The 21202-nt window shown below is 43.0% G+C and overlaps 1 protein-coding gene across 2 annotated transcripts; it reads right to left on the bottom strand.

Annotated features, from left to right (window-relative positions):
* Positions 1 to 2142: 2142 nt before the first annotated feature.
* Positions 2143 to 20254, bottom strand: LOC109687194 (TRPM8 channel-associated factor 2). Of its 2 annotated transcripts, none has more exons than XM_020164991.2 (8): positions 20184 to 20254; positions 17527 to 18163; positions 8614 to 9605; positions 7947 to 8044; positions 6789 to 7002; positions 6248 to 6487; positions 4892 to 5229; positions 2143 to 3567 (listed from the first exon to the last, which is right to left on the bottom strand). In XM_020164991.2, exons 2-8 carry the CDS (start codon positions 18147 to 18149, stop codon positions 3313 to 3315), a joined length of 2760 nt encoding a protein of 919 aa, XP_020020580.1. In that variant the 5' UTR covers positions 18150 to 18163; positions 20184 to 20254; the 3' UTR covers positions 2143 to 3312. The 2 variants fall into 2 exon arrangements, with proteins under 2 accessions (XP_020020580.1, XP_020020581.1); XM_020164992.2 differs by having other exon boundaries at positions 17527 to 18160; positions 20184 to 20219.
* Between the last annotated feature and the right edge of the window lie 948 nt (positions 20255 to 21202).

Below are 21202 nucleotides of genomic sequence, written 5' to 3'. Positions count from 1 at the left end.
TCTTATTGTGGGCTAAATCCATGGGCCAGAACCTAATCAAATGGCAGAATAGGAAATGTGTTAATTTGAAATAAAGTATTTATATTAGAGTTAACTTTGGCTAGAATTATTCAGTAGTAGAAGACAGGAATATACAAAGAAATGTAGTACAGAGTGCAGGAAATTTCAGGGCATGGAAAATTTCAATAAATAAATGATTATTTCTCCCCCAAAATATAATGGCTTGTTTCTCAAAAATATGAAAGAAACTCCTGAAAATAGCTCCTTCTGTTCTCTGACCTAGGTTCCCAGGAGGAAAAAAAAAGAAGCACTAATTGATGGGAAGTTCATGCCCAGAATGCAGCCTGCATTCAGAAGCTAAAAATAAAGGTTAGTGTCACACTGAGGTTTCTTTCTGGTAAAGTGAAAGCATTTTCCTGAATAAAGATTGATAATGAAGGCCATTTTAAGACTGCAAACAAGTTCAGCCATTTGGTAACCACCACCTTGTCTTTTCCCGTTAATTACACTCTTACTCAGAATGTGCTAACGCAAGCGATACCCACAGCAAAGCTGGAACACGACAGGCCTGTGATGGGGTGGCAGGTATCTCAGTGAGTAAGACAGACATGGTCCCTGACCTTATAAAGTCTCTCTGCAGTAGGGAAGAGACATTATACAGGTAATTACCAATGTGATAACTGACTTATAAAGGAAATCACAGGTTGTATGGCACCAAGAAGCATTAGGACATGGTCTGAGAAAATGATCTTTAGGCTAAGATCTAAAGAAGAAAACCTTGAAAGTACTGATACACTAATCCAGATTAATATAGAGAAGGCCAGCCCCCAAAGCCATCATCAGCTCACAGCATGCCTTTATGTGAATTAGAGAAAGCTGCTCTGTCATCCTAACTGGATGGGTGCCCCAACCAGTCATGGCCCTTTGGTCTGGTGGCTTTGTGGGGCCCAAACAGCACATTCACATCAGGTCCCTCCTACATAGGGTAGTATTTTATTTTTATTAAATGGAACACTACACAGGACTGATTATTTCACTGGTATTTAGCTAGAAGTTGAAATGATTTACATTTCAAGAAATAGACTGGTTAAAGGTTTAACAAGAAAAGAGAAAAAAGTTCCAATTTGCTATGATAAATATAAGTTATATATTGTGATTCTTTACCTCTGAAACTATAATTCTAAAAAAAGAACACATGCTAGTTGATTTGCTTTCATTGTTGTTCTGCCAGATAGGAAGTCCAGATCCCTGAAACTTCTGTACAATGCTGTTGTGAAGTGAAAGAATGAACAAGTAGAGGCAAGAAATGATCCAGGAGCAAAGTTTCTAGAGATGAGAAAGAGAGGCAAGTGAGCATTATTGAAGTATGTGCGTAACAGCCAAGAAAAGGAAAGCAAGGGAGCAAGTTACGACACAAATAAAGGAAAAATGCAGGGACCAACTCATGGAAGACTATATCAGTGTTATGCTGATTGAAAATGAGTATAATTTAAACTTAGTTTGTTAAAAAAACAGTATCAGGGTAGTGTATGGTAGAAATAAAATAAGTAAAATATTAACGAGTTGCTAAAACAAAAACAACAGCAGTCCATCCAAATTCTTCTCCCCCTTCATATTCTCTATCTCCCTACTCTTTTAGTTCCACTCTTCCTATTTTTTTCCTTATTAAATTCTGTTTTGTTTCTGTATCTGTAAACAATATCCTTGTATCATTACAATTTTATTATAAAATTTCCAGACACATGCAAAAGTTGAGTAGTGATTCTTCCAGTTTCCCTTCACCTAGCTATAATAATTATCCACATTTGTCAATCTTATTACATTTTCCTCTTTGATTATCCAACATCAAAGGAAATGTGTATTCAATAAAAGTCTGTGGCATGTATTCGATCATTCTGGCATGACCATCTTCCCATCACTTGAACCAACCAAGGTCAGAAGGTATGGATGGAAGGTGAGTCAGGCCTGGATTCTGTGCTTGCTCCTGGTACACTGTGGATCTATCCCTTCCTGACCAAGGGGATGCTTTGTATTGAGGTTGGTGATGTCAAAGGAAAACTGATAGAACTTTTGTCAAAGTAACAAAGTAATTCATGAGGAAGAAGACCAAACCAAACCAAACCAATGTCCTGTACACATAGCAAATGGACAAAAATATATAATTTAAGGGAAACCATAACAACTAAGTCCAGAGCTAGACAAGTTAGATTTTAGATTCAAGCTAAATCTATACTATTATTCAACAGAACTTTTCTCCTAACAATTTTCTAGACCTAGAAGTATAAAATAATGGCAGTAAATGTCTCCAAAATCAGGAATTGTATTTACCACTGGCAGCACATTAGTTTTTATGTATTCAATAGTAATCTGTGAGTATTTCAGTTACAATTAGCAGTAAGCTTAAAAACAAGAGGCAAAGCCACAGTCTATTTGTAAAACAGAGGAAGAACCACTCCTATTAGAGAGAAGGTGGGGGTAAAGTTGGGTTTTGACTTTGTCTCTGAGGCAACCTATTAAACCCACCATCACTGTTAAGCACACCAGTTCTGGAGTTCAACTGGCTGGGTTCAAATCCTTCCTCTAGCCAAGGTCAGATTATCCAGAAGTAGACTAATCACATGCTGAGGAAATCAGAAAATTAGATACCAACCTCTTAGAGATTGAATTTGATATTGAATAAAAACTCAGTAGTGAACACGGGAAAATCAGAACTCTCTGAACTTCATCTATTTTCTAGATAAAATTTTGTTTAAATTGTAAATCACTTGGGGAGGAAAAATTCCAATTTTTTTATTGCTGTAGATTTCAATCAAGCCCTGCTTCTTCCTCTTATTAGCTTTGTGATCTGTGAAAAATTATTTACCTAAGTGTTGATTTTCTTATCTATGAAGTGGGATAATAACAATGGCTACCTACCTCAGAGGTCTTTTGGAAAGATTACCTGTGATAACTCATAGCAAACACTACACATGATGCCTGGGACACACTGACTGCTCATTACGCCTAAGGGGTCATTACTGTTCTTTCACTTAACAAATATTTCCTGAGCACATAACAAAGGAAACTAGTGAGATAAAAGAAATTTATCCGGGATCTGGGAAGAGTGTGCAGATGGGATTCGGAAGGACATTTTCTAGGTTAGTTCTCCTCATGAGGAGCCCTCTACTCTCACAAAGCTGGAATGATATTGAAAACAAATAATACTATGGTTGAAAGGCATATGGGTGAAAAAAAATGGTCCAAGGCACCAAGTGTCATCAGTCAGACCACACTGTAATCTCCCGCTTCTCTTTCCCCACCTGCTGTACACCTTTACTCTTCTGTACCCATGCACTCTCGCATGGGGTGTTCTAGCCAACATGGCAGGTGGGCCAGACTATCGGTCACTTCCTTCTGGACAGGCCAGCCCCAGGCTTCAAAGAAAGGAACCAGATTCTTCTGCACTTTTTCAGAGAACTTCTTTACCCATAGATTCATCTTGGCGGTATTGTTTTGGGGGATGCCAGAAAAAGTCCTGTAGTCAGCAAAGAGCTGGGTGAATGGTTCCCACCCAAAGGCTTCCTGGAGCTACAGAGAGAAAGGAACAGAATGGAAGGTTAAGTTTGGCAAAGCATTCATGTTCTTAAGTACACTTCATTTACAGTGATTTCTTCCCCTTCTTCATTAGCTTCACTCCTATTCAGTGGGCCCTATCTCCCAACTCTGCCCCTACACATAAATGCAAATTTGGTGGCTCACTCCATGAAACAATAACCCTCATTCTAGCACAGGGGCTTATGGTAAATCAAACATATGAAAAGAGGTATATATTCAATGACAGTTATTATTATTATATCTAATTTAAAAAAACCCCTATATCCCCAGATCTTAAGTGTTTACTTCAGCATCAGGACAAGTTTGAGTTTGACTGAGATTAGAACCTACCATATCCTGCACAGGAGGCTACCAGACTAATGAAGACCTGAGCCAAACACAGCCACAGCTGAATAATGGGGAAAGGTGGAGGAAGCAGAGGTGCCTGCCTGTCCTGAACGAAGTCTCAAGCTTCAAGATAGTAATGGGAACCTCCATAGCTTTCTGTACTAGTGAGTAGGTAGGTGGGTGGGAGGGGCAGAAGCAGGGCTTTAATTTATTTTTCATTGTCTACCATTAATGTCTGTTGTCCTGTAAGCCCTCAGGCTGGTTATATGAGAATATGGAATTCTGTGTGTGATATCCTGGGTTCAGTCTCCATCACCACCTCATATATGTGGTGGGGGAACAGAAAGTTGTGCTCATTTCATAGAAGTAGACTTGCTTCATGATTTCTGTGCTCTCCTACTAGGTTGGTCAGTTATTTATTTCAAAATATTTTTGGTTCAAGTGGGTGGTAGAAGTCTGAGACCCTTGTTAGTGCATTTATATCCCACAATGCCCTACTGTAATGCAGTTGCCCTGTAGACATGTCCCTGACATTATACAAGGATGCTAATACTCACTCAACCCATAAAACTAAGGTGAAGAAACAAAACAGTGACTTTTATGGAACACTTATTAGGGGGCAAGGGATAAAAAACAGTGAGTCGAAGAGTTGTGATTCAATCTCAGGAATGTCTGACTCAGGGTTTCTGCTCTTCACCAATATATTAGATGTTTATAAATATGCCATCTTATTTTTCCATAATACTTTTATTTCCTCTTACATTGAAAATCACAAGGAGAGTGTGGGACAGGAGTCATTCTCACATGGGTGTATAATGAGCAGCAACACCATGCAGCCGAGAGTCCCACATGTAGGGGATATGGTGGCCCCAGGCTGGTGGGGTTCAAGAAGGAGGAGAGGTCCTGGGAGCCAGGACGTATGTGACTGAGGGGTCTGGAGACCCTGTCTCCCTGAATATCTGCTCAGTACCTGTAGATATGTTTCCAGAGCTGTCCACACATTCCAGTCACACAGGGGTGCTCCCTTTCTCAGATGTGCTTTGATTCTCTTCTCTCGTTCTGAAGGTTTCAGAGCAGGATGGGCCTGAGCCCTGGGGATCCCTAGGACAGTCTCATGCACATAGACTGACCAGAGGTTGCAGGTAGCCTCCGTGGTGTGTGGGGGAAACTCCCACTCTTGCCGTTGCTGGTTGTGGCCCAACTCGTGAATGGGTCCCCACAGACCACTGCTTCTCATGCTTGCTTCATTGATGAGCTCCTTCACTGACTCCAGGTGGCACATGATGGGGTATCCTGAATGCATCCAGCCTGGGAATGCGGAAGGAAAAGTTGGAGCATGAAAGCAGTGCCCATCAAAACTTTTTTCCTTCACTTCTCTCCACTGTGGAACTTTAACTCACCATCCTGTTCATCTCTGATACTCCCAGAACTTCTGTGCTGAATGGAAAGTAGATGAGTGACTTATAGATAACCCAGTCCCTTTCTCAACCTCTCCTACCTGAGTTTTGCTCTTCTCTTCTCTCTGGCCCTGAAGAACAGAGGTATACTTAACACAATTGTCTTTGTTGAATTTGATGTTTCACGCACACGTGTGTGTATGTGTGTGCATGGGTGTGTGTGCACATGTGCTTCCTTTGCATGTGAGTCTGTGAGATTATGTTCTTTGTCTGGGTCTGCTATCCTGAAGGCTATAACAGTGTCAGTTTTTCTTTCCCCCAAACCTGCACTGTTGTCCAGATTTGTTTCTATAACAGAAATAGTTTTGTCCTTTTTTATAGGTAAGAAAATCTTCACATGGGGAGCAGAGTTGTTAATTTTCTTCCTATATTCTTTCCTTTAGACTACCCAGTACCTAGCACAAACTTCTTTATTCAATTCCCCTCTTTGTTTTCAACTGACTTACATTTGAAGAAAACAATTCAGTTTGTACCCTCTCCTTGAAATGACCCTCACTGACATTGGTGACCTCCCAACACCAATTTTCTGAGAATGTTCTACAGTCCTATGAAATCTCACCTTGTAGCTACCTATGATTTACCTTTAACCCCTAAACATCTTTTATCTCTATTATTCCACAATTTTTGACAATATTAGGTTTGAAATCAGAGTTTATGCTTCCTAGGCAGACATGCTACCACTAGAGCCATTCTGTCAGCCTTTCTTTTAGCTCCATCATGGTCTGTGTCTCTTATGTCTTTTTCCCCTTAATTGTACCTTAGTAATAAGATTATTCTTTACCTATCTTGAATCTTAAACAAAGACAAAATAACTAAATGATGTCCACTGACTAGAAGCCCCCCTCTCCTCCCGCCCCTGAAGTACCCACCAGCTGAGATCTGCACATCAGCAACAATCCTCTCAGGTCTGTGGAAAGGGAAAGGCTGGGCAGCTAGCCTGGCTATAGCCTGCATCATCTCATCCCAGAGGCAGAGCAGAGGCGTGGGATCCTCCAGGGCCTGGAGATTTGCAGTTGGCACTGTCAGGATGATGTTGTCTGTGGCCAGCTCTCCCCAGGGAGCTGGGTTCTCCTGGATACTCTTCTTCCACTCCTCTTTGGATGTCTTACCTGGGAATAAACATGGAATCTGCCACCCTCTTACCCAATTTCTCTTTGAGTTGAAAAATACAACTTGAACTTCAGGAGGAGAACACTGAAATAATGAATTGCTATCACATGGGTCTACAAGCTGTGGATGAAGGACAAGCTTCCAGACCTTTCTCTCTACTATGAAGTATCCACGGACACAGGGTGTTCTCTATCTCCTATCTGCATGCTCACCTCTAATAATTCTTCATCTCCCACTTTAAGCTCATAGTCAGCAAACTATCTGCAGTTCTTCATTTCCCTCAACTCCCAGTGTACTCACCCAGCTTGTAGTATGGGGCAGGTACAGCCCTCCTGATGGTGACAGACACAGGGCCAAGTTGAGAGCACTTGGGCACAATGATGTATAGGAGTCCCCCCCAGAGACAGGGGACTGACTGTTGGGTCCTGTCCATGCAGCACTGGTGAATCACCCTGGGGGCTCGAGACAGCTTGCTGGCCTTGGTCAGGTCATCAGTGTGGCAGCCAACCTGTACCTGCACAGATGAGTCCACCATGTTTGGGGAACTGGAATCCCTGAGATGGGTGGGGGGGAGGTGAGTGTGGAGGGAGGGAATTAGATGTGAAACTTCAACTTCCTTTTTTCATGAATGATGCAAGGAAATCTATGCAGGTGTAGCGCTCCAAAGTCATAGGGACTGAAGTGCTCGTGTAATTCTCTTCCAGGGATGTAAGCAGCTCTACTGTGGATCTCTATCAAACATGAGTTAGAGAGACACCAGGCATAACCCAAGATCGAGACTGAAGAGGGGCTGGTTGTCTTTCTATCAGGCAGAATCCTAGGCCCTTACACCAGGCCTATGCAGTGAGGTGATTCCTTTGCTGGAAATGAGCCAGGGCACTCTGGCTGGCCCCTTGTGAACAGACAGGAGACCCATCCAGCAGGTGTGAAGTCTGGCCTGGTGGCAGAGGACTGGTACTTTTTCCTTTCTCCAGCACTCCCCTTCAGGCTCTGTCTGGAATATTGGGGTTCTTTTCCTTAGGTGAAATGTAGGTGACCCCCAGAGAGGATGCAGACACAAAAGAGTCCCTAACTGGTGGGAAGCGACTCTCAGTTGAGGATGCAAAAGAATTTAAAGTCTCCACATAGGGTATATTTCATGGGGATGCAAGCAATGAGATTAAATGCATTCTCTGGGTTTCAAAGTGAGACCTATGCTATCAGGAAAAGGGGCAGATATAGATATGTCAGTGGGTAAAATTGCCAAGCATGGAAATCAGTCCAAGGATCAAGTCCTGGATCTTATATTAGTAGCTGGGACCTTCAGTCACATACTGGGGTACCTGTGAAATCTGAGATGGGCAGAATATCCCTCCCTGTGCTCCTGGCAGCACTTCCCAGCCCTGGATGGAAACAGTGGATGAGAAGCATGCAGCCCTGTGATTTGGGGAGGTGCTGGCTGAGGGTGTCTGGTCTTACCTTCAGGCCAGCAGATGCAGCAGCTTCAGACAGGGAGACATCTGCACTTTGTCCTTCCAAGAGGTAGAGCCCAGTGCTCACCCAGGAATCACTGTTCTCTGACAAAAGGAATATTGAAGGCTGAGTTCTGTGCTCTTACATGACTCCATATTCGGTCCCCCCAGACCTCCTAGCTTCCCATGGTGAGTCCCAGTTCATCTATACTTTCTGTACTCATTCTTCCTAAGTCTTTTTTTTTTTAAAAATTTGGTGGTGGCAACAGAGTTTGAACCCAGAGTCTTATACTTGCTACACAGGATATCTACCACTTGACCCACACACCTAGACCTCTTGCTTTAGTTATTTTTCAGATAGGATTTTTTTGTTTTTGCCCAAGACTGGCCTTGAATCTTTATCCTCTCCCATAGTTGACATTACTATGCTGTCATATATAATTTATTTGTGGAGATGCAGTCTTGCTAACTTTTTGCCCAGGCTGGCCTTGAACTATGGTTTTTCTGATCTCTGCCTCTCATATCCTAAATCTTAAATAGAACCCCAACCTCATCTTCTTGGTAAAGCAAGTAGCTGGTCTTCCTGAGGTTCAGTACTTGCAAGGTCCTGTGAAGTCAGACCACCTCACCTTCCCCCAGACCTATGATACTCTGGGCACTCCGCTTCCTCCTACCTGGGTTGGTCCCATTGATCTCCACAGTGATGGGGAATTCAGAGGGGAGCAGCCTGGAGGAGCAGGTCTGGATCCCAAGGCCCTGAGCCAGTTGCGAGCAGTCCATTCCTGAGCGTGCTAGCTCTGTGGCCAGACAGAGTATTGTGGCCTCACAGGAGTCACTGTCTATTGGATTCTCCCTGCTCACAGCTGGGAGGCCAGCTTGTCTTAACATCTTCCTCAGGAGCCGGTGCAAGGATGTATAAGCAGGAAGCCCCTCTGCAGGAATCTGAAGGAAGGCTGCACCATCGACTCCCAACTTTGCCAGGTAATTCTTTTCCAAGTTCCCACCCCTGTGGTTCAACATGGCCTGGAGTTCAAGCAGTGCCTTGCGGAAGTGGTAGCTCCTCATCTCTGGAGGAGGGACAGAGAAACAGCCTGGGTTGAGGGTTTGAGGTAGGATGCTGAGGCCAAAGCGGTTGAGGATGACATTACCAGGGAAATTAGCCAGGGGGGAGCGGCCTGGATTCTGGGATGCCCACCACCAGGCATGACCACCAATCAGCAACCCCCCGCCTTCGGCCACAAACTCTTGTATCTCCTTAGCCTCCTGGTCACTGTAAGCCACACAACAGTAGACGAGCAAGTCACTGGTCAAATGGGACTCCAAGCTGCATTTCACACCATGCTGCACTAGTAAGGGATGCAGATTTTTAAGACTTTTGTTCACTCCAACTTTGCCTGTCTGGCCTTTGGCCAACCAGTGCACAGCATTGAGCAAAAAGGGTTTCATCTTGGGAGCCCAGAGCATGCCCTCATGAGCAGCCAGGACTACACGGCCACGACCATAGCGGGCAGCTGCCAGGAAGCAGCCTAGGGAGGCATCGAGGCCCAGAGGGAAGGCCAGGGCCCCATGCACCAGCAGCTGTGAGGGGACTCCCCCTGTCTTGATGTCGAGCTCGGAGATTCCATCCAGAAGTTGCTGCTGATCCTGCAAGAGCTCCTCCCCACACCTGGGGATGAAACAACAGAAATGAACAGGCTACTGTGAGTTATTGAGCCACTGACACAAGCAAACTTACTAGCTACGTCAGAGGAGGTCGGGCCTCTGTTTCAATACAGTGGTGTCCTTATAAAGGAGAGAGACTTGAACACAGACATTCACACAGGGAAAATACCCTATGAAGACAAAGGCAAAGATCTGAGTCAAGGAAAAACAAAAATTGCCAACAAAACACCAGAAGCTGTGAGAAGCATGGAATAAGATTCTTCCTCACAGTGTTCAAGAGAGACCAACCTTGTTGACATCTTGATCTCAGGTTTCTAGTTTCCAGAACATATGAGATGATCAATTTGTATTGTTCAGCCATTAGAATTTTGTTACAGAAGCTAACCTGTCCTTAGCTAGGGCTCAGCAATGTATGGCATCAATATTAAACCTTCCACTTTCAGATGTTTATGTACTGTTTTCCATTCATTTTATCATGTAGAAAGGGCAATTCTACCATCTTGCCTAATATGAAATACAAACTGTGAAAACACACCTGAGCTGCTGATAACCTGAAGTTTTTGGACAAAGCCTTTTCTATTCTAAAGGACTGCCATGAGGGTAGAATGAGGTAGTATGCAATCTTCAAGAGGTTCATAAACCTAAGCTACCAGTGTGTATTTACTTTTCTATAAGCAGCTTGTAGTATGTTCTAGACTTGTAGATTATATCCTGTGTAAGCGTGGGATCTATTGATGGGTTGAGGTTAACTTTTCCTCCAGATTCTTCTGTCTTGGTTATAAAAGCAGCCAGTGCCTTTGGACCTGCCTTTGAATATTAAAGTAAACTGCAGCTGCTTGCCTCAGTTACATAACCATAGGCTGCCCCTGGGGACAGGAAGAGAGAGGTCTTCTGCTGGTTTGTGGAGAATGCCACTCTCCTTGGCAGGCAAAGTTGAGTGATGCACAGAACACCAGCCATAAGGAGATCAGGGACTTCCAGGAGGGATTTGAAGGAAAGGAACCTGCTAGGTCAGTCTAGGGACTTTTGACCATGACTCTTTGGCAGGGAAGTTCACTGAGACCCTCAGTGGGAATCCCTCAGGAGGAAGGAATCTGAGTTAGAGACCTTTTCAGAGTTTAGAGTTCAAGCGTGTGGTCAGCTTCAGCTCAGTTGTTGGCTCAAACTCAGCCCTCTGGCACCACATTCCATAAAATGAAGTTGTCTACAGGGTTAACAGTAGGACAATATGCCACCTTTTCTCTTGTGATGATTTTGTATATGTATCATCCATATTTTTTCACTAATTTATATAATTTACAAATATTTATTGACCGCTGCTCTTTCACATACCAGCCACTGATAAAGAAGCAGTAAAAATGACAAGCAAGATCCACGCATGTTACAAACAATATATTCTTCTTGACAGGCATTAGCAAGTGAACAGGTGAGAAACTTACACTTATGATCCATAACATGAAGGGAACACATGGGGAATGTGGTAAGGTCAGTCCTCCTCTCAATAGGACCAAAGGAGGAGACTGCTCTGAGAATGCTAGAGTTGAAATTGAATGAGGAGAATTAATTGTCCTTTCAAGAGCTGTCAAGTTCACTGACACTGAGCTGCCATTTTTAACTAATGAGATTTCCAAATATTGTCACATCTTGATTTCTTGAGAAAGCAAGAAATCTAATGTTACAGGTTGTGGTCTTTGCACTGAGGGAGAGGTTTTATTTTTATTTTCTTTGTGGTGCTGGCTGTGGTATTGGAGACTGAACTCAGGGGCTTGTACATGCTAGGCAAGAGCCACATGCACAGTCTCAGGTAGACAGCTAAAATACTTCACAGATGTATATTGTTGATATTTCAATTATAGTTTCCTTCCCTCAGAATATCCAAATCAAAAAATACCTACTTATTCAACAAAAGGAAATAGTTAGCCAAAGTTATAGAACATGTATTATGACTAAAATTCTCACTAAGGACATTATTGTAAAAACAGAAGTATGAGTATGCTATCACAATGAGCAAATGATGTGATAGAAGATATATAAGGTAAATATTTTGTTAGTGACATTATGAGAACTACAAATATTCAACTACTTTACTATCATATTGTTCTTTCAATAACAGAAATAAAGAAAATCCATTTCTTTATTCTTTTTGCTGCAGAATCAATCAAAACAATATGAATTGTGCTAGCGTTTTGTTGCTATCACAAAATACCTGAAGAAAACAACTTAAAAGAGGAAAGGTTGATTTTGCCTCATGGTTTCAGACCGTGGTCATCTGGCTGCATGGCTTTAAGGTGTGGTGAGGCCTTATCACTGAGAGGAGCACAGCTGCCCAGTTCATGGCAGCAGGAAGCAGAAACCATTGAAGAAAGAGGCAGGGGATAAGGCATGCCCCAGTTACATACTTCTTCCAAATAAGACTTACTGCCTTGTTTTTACCACCTCCCAATAATGCCATCAAATTATAAATCTATCAGTGTATTAATCCACTGGTGAAGTCAGAGTCCTCATGATCTAATCGCTTCCCAAAAGCCCATTGGCTGGCAAGCAAGCCTTTAACCCTTGAGTCTTGAGGGGGCATTTCAGATTTAAACAATAACATAAGTGAAATCATGTCAAAGATATACATCGTAATGTGATCTGGAGAACATTTTCCTACTGCTTAAGGGTTTTAAAAAGGCAAAAATTTGGTGAGGACAGAAATGTTTGAAAACTAAACTAGTTATCTATCTATATTGTTTTAATGAATCTGGCATCATTTTAACAAAGCTTTATATCTTAATGTTGTCATTGTATCATGAATCTTTTCCTTTTCCTTTAAGGAGTATCTGAACACATGATTTTTAATGGCTATATAATTATTCACTCTACAACTGCAGGCTATACCATACATTATTTAAGACTCTTCTATTGCAGATGGTATATTTCTTTCAGTATTTCACTTAATAGTCAAAATATTGTCAAGAAAGTTTTGTTACCAAGTATTTGCCTCATAGCCCATCTCTTTGCTTAATCTTTCTTTCTTGCCTTCCTTAACTAAGATCACTCCTTAGTGAACTTCGTGCACACTAATCTCTCTGAGTCAGTTTCTCAGGAACTCAAGCTGCAGGAAGAGGAACTTGGCAATGCATGCAAAATACCTATACATATCCCCTGTCAGTCAGCAAACTCACTCCCAGTGATACAGCCAAAATTTGAAGATACATGCACCAGAGTATTCATTGCAGCATCTTTGTAATAGTAAAAATCCTGGAAAAATAAAAATGCAAACTGAAAACCCAAATGTCTGTCATAAGGAACTTATGAATAAGTTACATTACATCCACACATTGTCGTATAATAGATAATGTAGTACATCTTTATATGCTGTTGTGGAACCATATCTAGGAGATAATATTGAGTGGAAAAAGTAAGGTAGAGAAAAATGTGTAGAGTGTAGTGCATCTTTTTTATTCAAGAAAGATAAGGCTATTTATCTGTGTCTGCTTATACATAAACAAATAATGGATTAATATCCATTAAAAAAGGGGGAAGATTGTATGAAGAGAATAGGGACAGAATATAGGCTTAAGAGTTTACTTTGGAGTTGGGTATCAGTGGCTCACATTTGTAATAATAGCTATTTGGGAGGCAGAGATTGGGAAGATAGAGGTTCGAGACCAGACAAGGCAAAAAAATCTGCCATTTCAACCAATGGCTAGGCACAGTGGCAGGTGTTTGTCACTCTAGCTGCTGTGGGAAGCATAAATAAGACTGTGGTTCAGGCCAGCCTGGGCAGAAATCAAGACCCTATCTCAAAAATAACCAGGATGAAAGGGGCTGGAGGCATGGCTCAAGTGGTAGAGAGCCTGCCTAGCAAGTCCAAAGCCCTGAGTTTCAACCCCAGTTCTGCCCAAAGAAAAAAAATTTACTTTGAATCCATCATAATATTTTATATAATTATAAACAAAATTAAATTACAAAAGCAATTCCAAAAGTCAAAATAAAATAAACAAGTGACTTGACATTTATATTCACTTAGTGGACCACAGAGAGAGGGACTATTCTAAGGGACTTAAAAGGATGGTAATCTGACTTTATATATAGCTAATAAAAAGGCACTGAGAACAATCCTCAACCGTTACAGTAATCATATTGCTGATAGTAGCATTGTTACTTGAATTTTTGCAGCTGTTATATGTATATTTCAAGATAAAACAAATAGTTCATTATGTTGGTGTCTTACAAAATGGGAAAAAAAGGAAACATTGATGTAAGGTTGTTGAACTTTAATGAAAACACTGTTGCCCTGAATTAAAATGAAAAGTATCATTATGAGTTCTTAATGTATTTTTCTTTAGAAAAAGACCTATTTCTTAGCTTTGTTCACTCAGAAGGCCTAGAAACAATGATCAACTTAGTAGCAATGAACACCTCTAACACCAGATTGTGAGTGTTAAAAAATCATTTACCACTAAAAGAAACAAGGATCCTTAGAAAAATGCCTGAAATCAACCTAGAACATGAAGTGTACAAGAAGAGCCTTACACCTCTTATTATGCCAAAAAAGAAAGGTAGTTTATCATAGTTGAGTCAAAAAGATTCAGAAGTTAATTCGAAATGCCTTAAAATGCTAACTATAGGATAATCAGCATCAAAAATGTAATAAATGAAACACATTGTGCTTCAATCATGATTCCAAAATTGTACTAAAAAAATCACCTCAGTGACCTTTGGAAAATACTAGGGAATGAATTCAATATTTTGAAAAGTGATTTCAAAATGGAACGAAGAAGATAATTAAGCACTTCTCTTGCCTGTAACTATACTTGAGAGTGAGCAGCTTGCTGATGTATGAAAATTTGCTTTATAGAACTATTCTAATAGTTCTTTACAGAACTATTGTAGCAGAAATGCTAGAAATTTAAAGCCATCATTTTATAACCACTAATGAATTAATGGAACTAGGACTAACCAATAATTATTCATGACTGCTAACATGACATTGAGAAGAAATGTATATTATACTTTACTCAATGACTATGTTTACTCTGCCACTCACATAGTAGTTAGGCCAAAAATTCCAACATGAATCTGATCAAGCCTCTAGATCAAGAGTTGGGGGACAACTCTTGATCCAAAATCAACATTTTGGATTTCTAGGCAAAGAACTCATCTCTGCCATTGTAGCTCGAATGCAGTCACAGTTTGGAAATGAATGGGCATGGTTGTGCCAAAATAAAACTTTATTTACAAAAATAAGGGGCTGGATCACAGACCTTAGTTTGTGAATCCTAATGTAGAATCTAGATATAAATTCCACTTTACAGGATACATAAGAAAAAAAGGAATATATTAAACAACCCCACAACAATGCAATCAGCAAAATTCAGACTGAAGGAAACTGGTATCTTAAAAAGAAAAGAAAAACAGCAAGAGATGAAAAAGTTAGAAATTCATATCTTTATAAGAGACATAAAAGTCTTATAAAGAAATCAAAATACTGTGATCTTTATTTACATACTAAATGCCAACACAAAATGAGTCATGGAAATGAGTGGTGACATTAAGGAATTATTCTTTTAGGTGTGATAATGGTCCTTTTGTATGTGTGTGTGGTTGTTTTCAAGAGTTCATATCTTTAGAGATATATTTTTAAGTACAGATGGAATGATATGATGTCTGCTATTGGTTTCAAAATAATCTGGGTTGGGGCTACAGATGGAATAAGACTGACCATGAGTTGACTATTATTGGGATTTAGTTATGACTCTTTAAGTGTTCATTGTATAGTCTCCCTACTTTTGCATACATTTGAAATTTTCTGTAATTAAAAGGTAAAAAATATCCCACAAAACAAACCTTGGATTCAGTGGCAGAGTTGGAAAATGTAGGTGTTGAAGAAAAAAAAAAAAAACAGGTTTAGGCTTTTGAGCAAGGGAGTCTCTCAGGGTAATTAGGAGGATCATGTGGTGGATGGAATTTGACCTGTTTGTTCCTTAATATTAGAATCAAAACCACTGGAGCAAATCAGATTCACCCCAATGTTCCTGACAATCAGATCACCTCCTCAATCCATTCAGAAGGGAAGGAATTCAAGTGTGCCCAGCTTAGGGCTGGGGTACCAGTATACACTATTAGCTGCTCACTCAATATTGTCATGACCCTTCTTCCTTGTAGCAGGGTCTTAATTTTTTCAGAGATGCCAATGCCCATTTAAAAATAACCAGGCCCTCAGACCTCCTGGTAGCTAAGGTTGGCCACATGAGCTAGTTCTGTCCTCCAAAATACAAATGGAGGTCTAATGCTAAGCATTCCAGAAAATATATGATTTTTTAAACTAAGAGACAGACCCAGCAGGTGTATCCATTCCAGCTAATTATTGCCTAAGTAAAATTATAGTGCCTAGAGTATCTTGTTGCAATAAGGATAGAAGCAACACACCACAATAGGATAGGGAACAGAAAGGGACAGAGAGGGAGAGAATGAACCTAGGACATCATGGAGGCACTGCCATAGGGTTTCATGCTACATGAGAGACTCAAAATATGACATGGTTAATCCACCCACCATAGTAAGGCTTTCATTATATATGGACAAACACAATTACTCACTAATATCTCAAAGCCAACATATCCAAACTTGAACTCCTGACCTCCTTTAAGCTGTGTTCTCATGGCCTTTCATAGCTCAAGAAATGGCAGGACCCATCTTTAAGTTACTTAGACCACTCAGCTCCTCTTTGTCCTTGTTCCAAATTTAATCCATCAGCCAACACTGTTGGGTCCTACCTTGGAAGTGTGCTCACAACTGAACCTCTTCCTGGATTCTTCTGCTCAAGGTTGTCTACATAGCGCATTCCCTTAAATGAGCTCATTCCCTCAAATGAGCATATTCTTTTCAAATGTTACCTTCCAGAGAAGCCTTACAAGCTGGCCATGTGCATGTTTGCACTTAAGGCCCATTCTTCTTGGTCCTCCTTTGTGTATCAGGGAGCTGCATTTTCTGAGTTCCCTTACCACCTGGATCCTGGTGGGTGTGGCCCATGGGAGGGAGAGGTATTTGACTGAAAGCAGGAAGGAAGAAGGACCCAAGGCATGTGTCCTTTTCAGGCTGTATGTCTAGTAACCAGTGGGTCTTCTCTGAGACTCCAGCCCCCACCAGATAGACCTCCCTTCTGGTGTCCCAGCCCCACTGGACAGTCCTGGCACAGCTCCAGAGTCTACCAGGGGGCCACAACACCAAGGTTACACCTTTTCTGTCTGTCCTGCTGCAGTTAAAGTCATGGTTGTCTTGTGTGGGTCTTTGCTTTTTCCATAGCTGTATCATCAATTTTGTACCCTAAATCCCTCTGAAACACCACTGAATCCTGAGTCAACTTAATTGAGATGACTTCCATGAAGATACTAAATAAAATACCTCCACTTCTCTCCTCTTCATGTTACTGCATATCTTACTTAATTTTCCCTTGTACCTCTTATTGACACTTGACAGAGTACTCATTAATTTGTTTCTTTAACTAACTAATTCTCCACTGGAATACAAACTTCATGGACAGTACGACTTGTCTGCTTTGAGCTCTGCTGCATTCCCAGTGTCCAGAATGGAGCCTGGCCCAATGGTACGTGCCTTCCCCTCCTCCCCAACACACAAATGTTCTTTCATTTACTTAAGAGACTGATAAGCATTATGTTGCAGGCACTAGATATGAAGACAGATTGGTGAGTAAGATTTGCTTTTCTATAAAGCAGATTATTGCTTTGGCCACAGGAGGAATTGGCAGTGAGGAACAGCCTCTCTTGTGTCTTGGTACATTTCAGTAATCTTGTTTTTTATTTGTGGTGATTCCAAAACTGAGAATAAAAATTATTTGTGTTGAAATGGAAGCTCACTGAAAAGGGGACTCCATTGCTTCACCACTCAGACTCCTTAACGGGAGAGTGCACACTCACCTGACATGAAGTGGGATCTTGGGCACCTTCTTAGAGACCTTGAAATGGCCTATGTCCCCATAGACATCGGTAAAGTACACTCCAGCCACACTTGTCACCTGGTTCCCAGGGAACCTGGATAGTACCTTGTCATGGCCATGTTGACTAGCCCAATACCAGGCCTGGCCTCCGATGAGCAAACCCCCTCCATGCTTCACAAACTGGATCAGCATCTCAGTCAAAGGGTCACTGTAGGCACTGATGCAGTAAACCCCCAAGGGTTTTCCAGGTTGTGGCCCAATCTGTGCCTCAATTCCAGAGTCCTGCAGGAGATTCACCAGTGATGCCAGTGACGGGTGCACCACTACAGGAGCTCCAGGGGAGGGTAAGAGCCAGCCCACTGCATTGAGAAGAAATGGTGCCAAGCCATCATGCAGCAGGTAGCCCTCATGGGATACAACCACAAGGCGGCCTTGACCATAGGAGGAGGCAGCAATGAGCACCTGGCCCTTGTCATTCACCATCACTGGGAAGGCAGCCTCTCCAATAAGAAGGAGTTCACAGGGAATGGGGTCTTTGGGGACATCCCAATTTGTCACTCCATTCATAAGAGTCTCAAAAGCGGCAGTGGGAGTTGTTGCCATGGTTCTGTTAGCTGCTGCAGATAAAACAAAAACTCAGGTTAGTCAAAACAGATGGAAGAACAAATGGAAAAAACAAACAACTAAATACATTTACCTCCCAGGTTTTATTGAGTTCCCCACTGTGTGTCAACCATTGCTCTAGCACTGGGGGTAAAGCAAGGAACAAAACAGACAAGGACACCCTTTTCATGACTCAAAGATTTCAGAAGGGGAAATGACTATGAATAAATAGGTAGATAAATAATCCAGCATTTAGTAATCATTATGATGAAAATGACACATGGTGATGAAATATGGAACAACTGGAAGACTGAGATTGAATGACAGAAAAGACCTCTATGGCAAAGTGACATTGAAGCTGAATCTGAAATGCTATGTGGAAGAGCATTTCAGCAACAGAAACATCAGAACGGCTTGAGAGCCATGGGCAGGGAGAAATAGGACCTGACATGGACAGGAGAGGCAGAATTCTGCAGTAGTTCTGACAGCTTCGACCATATGAGTTGGAATTGCCTTTTAATTTTATCACATCTACCCTAATGGACAGGTCCCTAATTCCATTTTAGGGTGGCATCTTACAGTTTCTAGAGGAATTTTAAAATTCTCTTAAAATCAAGTGTGCTGAAAACTGAGCTCATTACAGCACACCCTTCAGGACAGCTCCTCTTGGATAAATTATTTAGGACTTGGTTTTCCCATTTCTAAAAAGAAAATACACCTCTAGACTGTTGTTGAAGATTAGGAGATATGAATGGAACAGGTGCAGTGAGCAGAGTAAACACTTGTGCGTGTCCCTCAGCTGCCCCTTCTAGTTTCTCTGAGTGACATGGCAGTGTAACTGGTGCTCCAGGCATCCTGTGTGGCTTCCTTGCCACACCTCTGAAGGACTTATGGACAGGGACTTTCCTGTCCATATCACCTCCACAGATGCCAGGCAGTCCTGAAGTGGCTGTGAGTTGACATCCCCAGTAAGGGGAGCCATGTATACAGTATGCTCAGTGCCTTCCTGAGGTGCATTCTAGATGTCCCCCAAAGAGCCCCTGGGGGACTGGGCTCCACTGCTTCAGCTTAAGTCCTTGCTGGGGAGCTCCCTCCTTCTTTGTCTTATTCTCCCCTCATCCTCACGTGGCTTTCTGCTCAAATAAGCTACTTGCTTTGGGGAATAACCTCAACTAAAACAGATTCCAAACCCTTGAGCTACATTTCTCTCCTTTCTTCCTCCCTGCAGGTCTCTCATCATCTCTTTCTCCCTTTAGTTCACATTCATGTCCAGACTAAACTGACTTGGTTGGAGTCTGCAGGATGTATTCTAATCTACAATATTCTTGCATAAAAACTTTAACAGAACCCTTGCTTTTCATTCGCTCCCCAGGAGGTGAAATTTGAAGAGTGCTTCACCCTTATTTTTAAGGCTTTCAGGTCTGACACTAGATTTTTTCCTATGAACTCTAGCAGACTTGGTATCCCTTAGCCTGCCCTGAGTTTCCTGTTGAATTCTATCTCCTCTCCTCACCGCACTTCCCTTCTTATCTTCCATCTCTTTCATAATATCACTCCTAGGAGAGTGAATTCACAGGACAGCATGTGGGTGATTTCAGCTTGGGGTAAAAGGCAACAGAGCGAGCGCGGGCGCGAGAGAGATCAGAAATCCTGAGTTCGAGATCCTACTAAATACCTCTGTGAAGATAAGCAAAGTCCTCGTCTTCTTCCTAGTTTGACGTGGAAAACCAAAAACCTGTCTAAGAGTAACCTGTGTAAGAACGCCAGCCCACCACTCTATCACAAGACGTGTTTGCGCGCGCGGACACACACATCTTTGTTAAATCGTGACTCAAGTTCAAAGAAGGGAGAGAACAGTGTGTCGAGACAACCAGCAAATAGTACCAAACCAGGGAAACAAAAGGAAAGCCTGGATTTGTGAGAAGAAACCCCGACTTCCGGGAATGGCATCCAACATCTTCTTAGGGTGCCCCTTTTCTGTCCCCCAAGTACTTGGCAACCCGTCCCCAACCTAGGACAAAGTGAAAAACTCACCATACAGCTGTCAGGATCCCTGGGGACTGGAGGCGCAGACACAGCTGGGCTTTCCGGGGGCGGGGCGGGGCGGGGCGGGGCTTTCCCGGGGCGGGGCCGGCCTAAGGGCGGGGCTGTTCAGGGCCGGGGCTTACGGGGGCGGGACTTCTCGGCGGAGGTGCCTCATAGAGGCGGGGCTTTCATAGGTGGGCGGTCCGTGGGCGGGGCTTTCCAGAGGTAGGGCTGTCCTAAAGGCGGGGTAGTCCTTGAGGCTAGCGGCTGTCCAGGGGCGGGGCTGTCTCTGAAAATGGCTGTCCAGGTGTGGGATTGGCTAGGGAGTGAGCTGTCTCGGAGGCCGGCTATCCAGGAAACCCAGCTGTCCAGGGTCGATGTTCTCCTGGAGGCGGACTATTCAGAGGGCTGGGCGGACCCCCAGCGAGACTATCCAGGGCTGGGGCTCTTCGTAAGGCGGGCTGTCCCGGGATGGCGCTGTCTTGGAAGCGGCCTATTCGGAGGACCGGGTTGTCCCAGGGACTGGCTTTCCAGGGGCGGAGCTGTCTCAGAGGCGGGCTGTTCCGGAAACGTGGCTGTCCCGGGGCAGGACTGTCCCGGAGGCGGGCTATTGAGAGGACCGTGCTGCCCCATGGTCGGTCTTGAAGGCGGGACCATCCTGAGAGCAGGGCGGGGTGGAGCGACCACACCTGGAGCAGCGCCATCGCCCCCGATCGCTTCTTGTCTCCCGGGCTGGCCTCACCTGGGGCGGCGCTGCGGGGTGGCGGGACGCCTGGCTAGAGCGCGGCCCTAGCATCCAGGGGTGAAGGATCGCTGCAAAGTTTGTGACGAAAGCAAACTCCAAGTCTCCAATCATCAGATTCAGGGCGCACAAGCCCCAACAACAGTGTAACTCACGGCGGTGCTCAGCAGCTGCCGTTCACCCTCTGGGAAACAACCCGGAGGACCCAGCCCTGACATTTTGGTCTGGGGGCATGCACTGAAATCTGGCCCAGAGATATTGTTACAGGGAAAGAAAGGTGACTGTG

This window comes from Castor canadensis, chromosome 2 (genome assembly GCF_047511655.1).
Source record: "Castor canadensis chromosome 2, mCasCan1.hap1v2, whole genome shotgun sequence".
In the NCBI taxonomy this organism is placed as follows: domain Eukaryota; kingdom Metazoa; phylum Chordata; class Mammalia; order Rodentia; family Castoridae; genus Castor; species Castor canadensis.
This window is presented reverse-complemented; position numbering and strand designations above follow the sequence as displayed.

Coding starts and splice junctions, on each gene's coding strand:
- LOC109687194 (XM_020164991.2), bottom strand. CDS start 18,149: ATGGCAACAACTCCCACTGCCGCTTTTGAGACTCTTATGAATGGAGTG. Junction 7,003..7,946: donor CTGCATCTGCTGGCCTGAAG/GTAAGACCAGAC, acceptor TCATCTGTGCAG/GTACAGGTTGGCTGCCACAC. Junction 3,568..4,891: donor CTCTGGAAACATATCTACAG/GTACTGAGCAGA, acceptor TTCTCTCTGTAG/CTCCAGGAAGCCTTTGGGTG.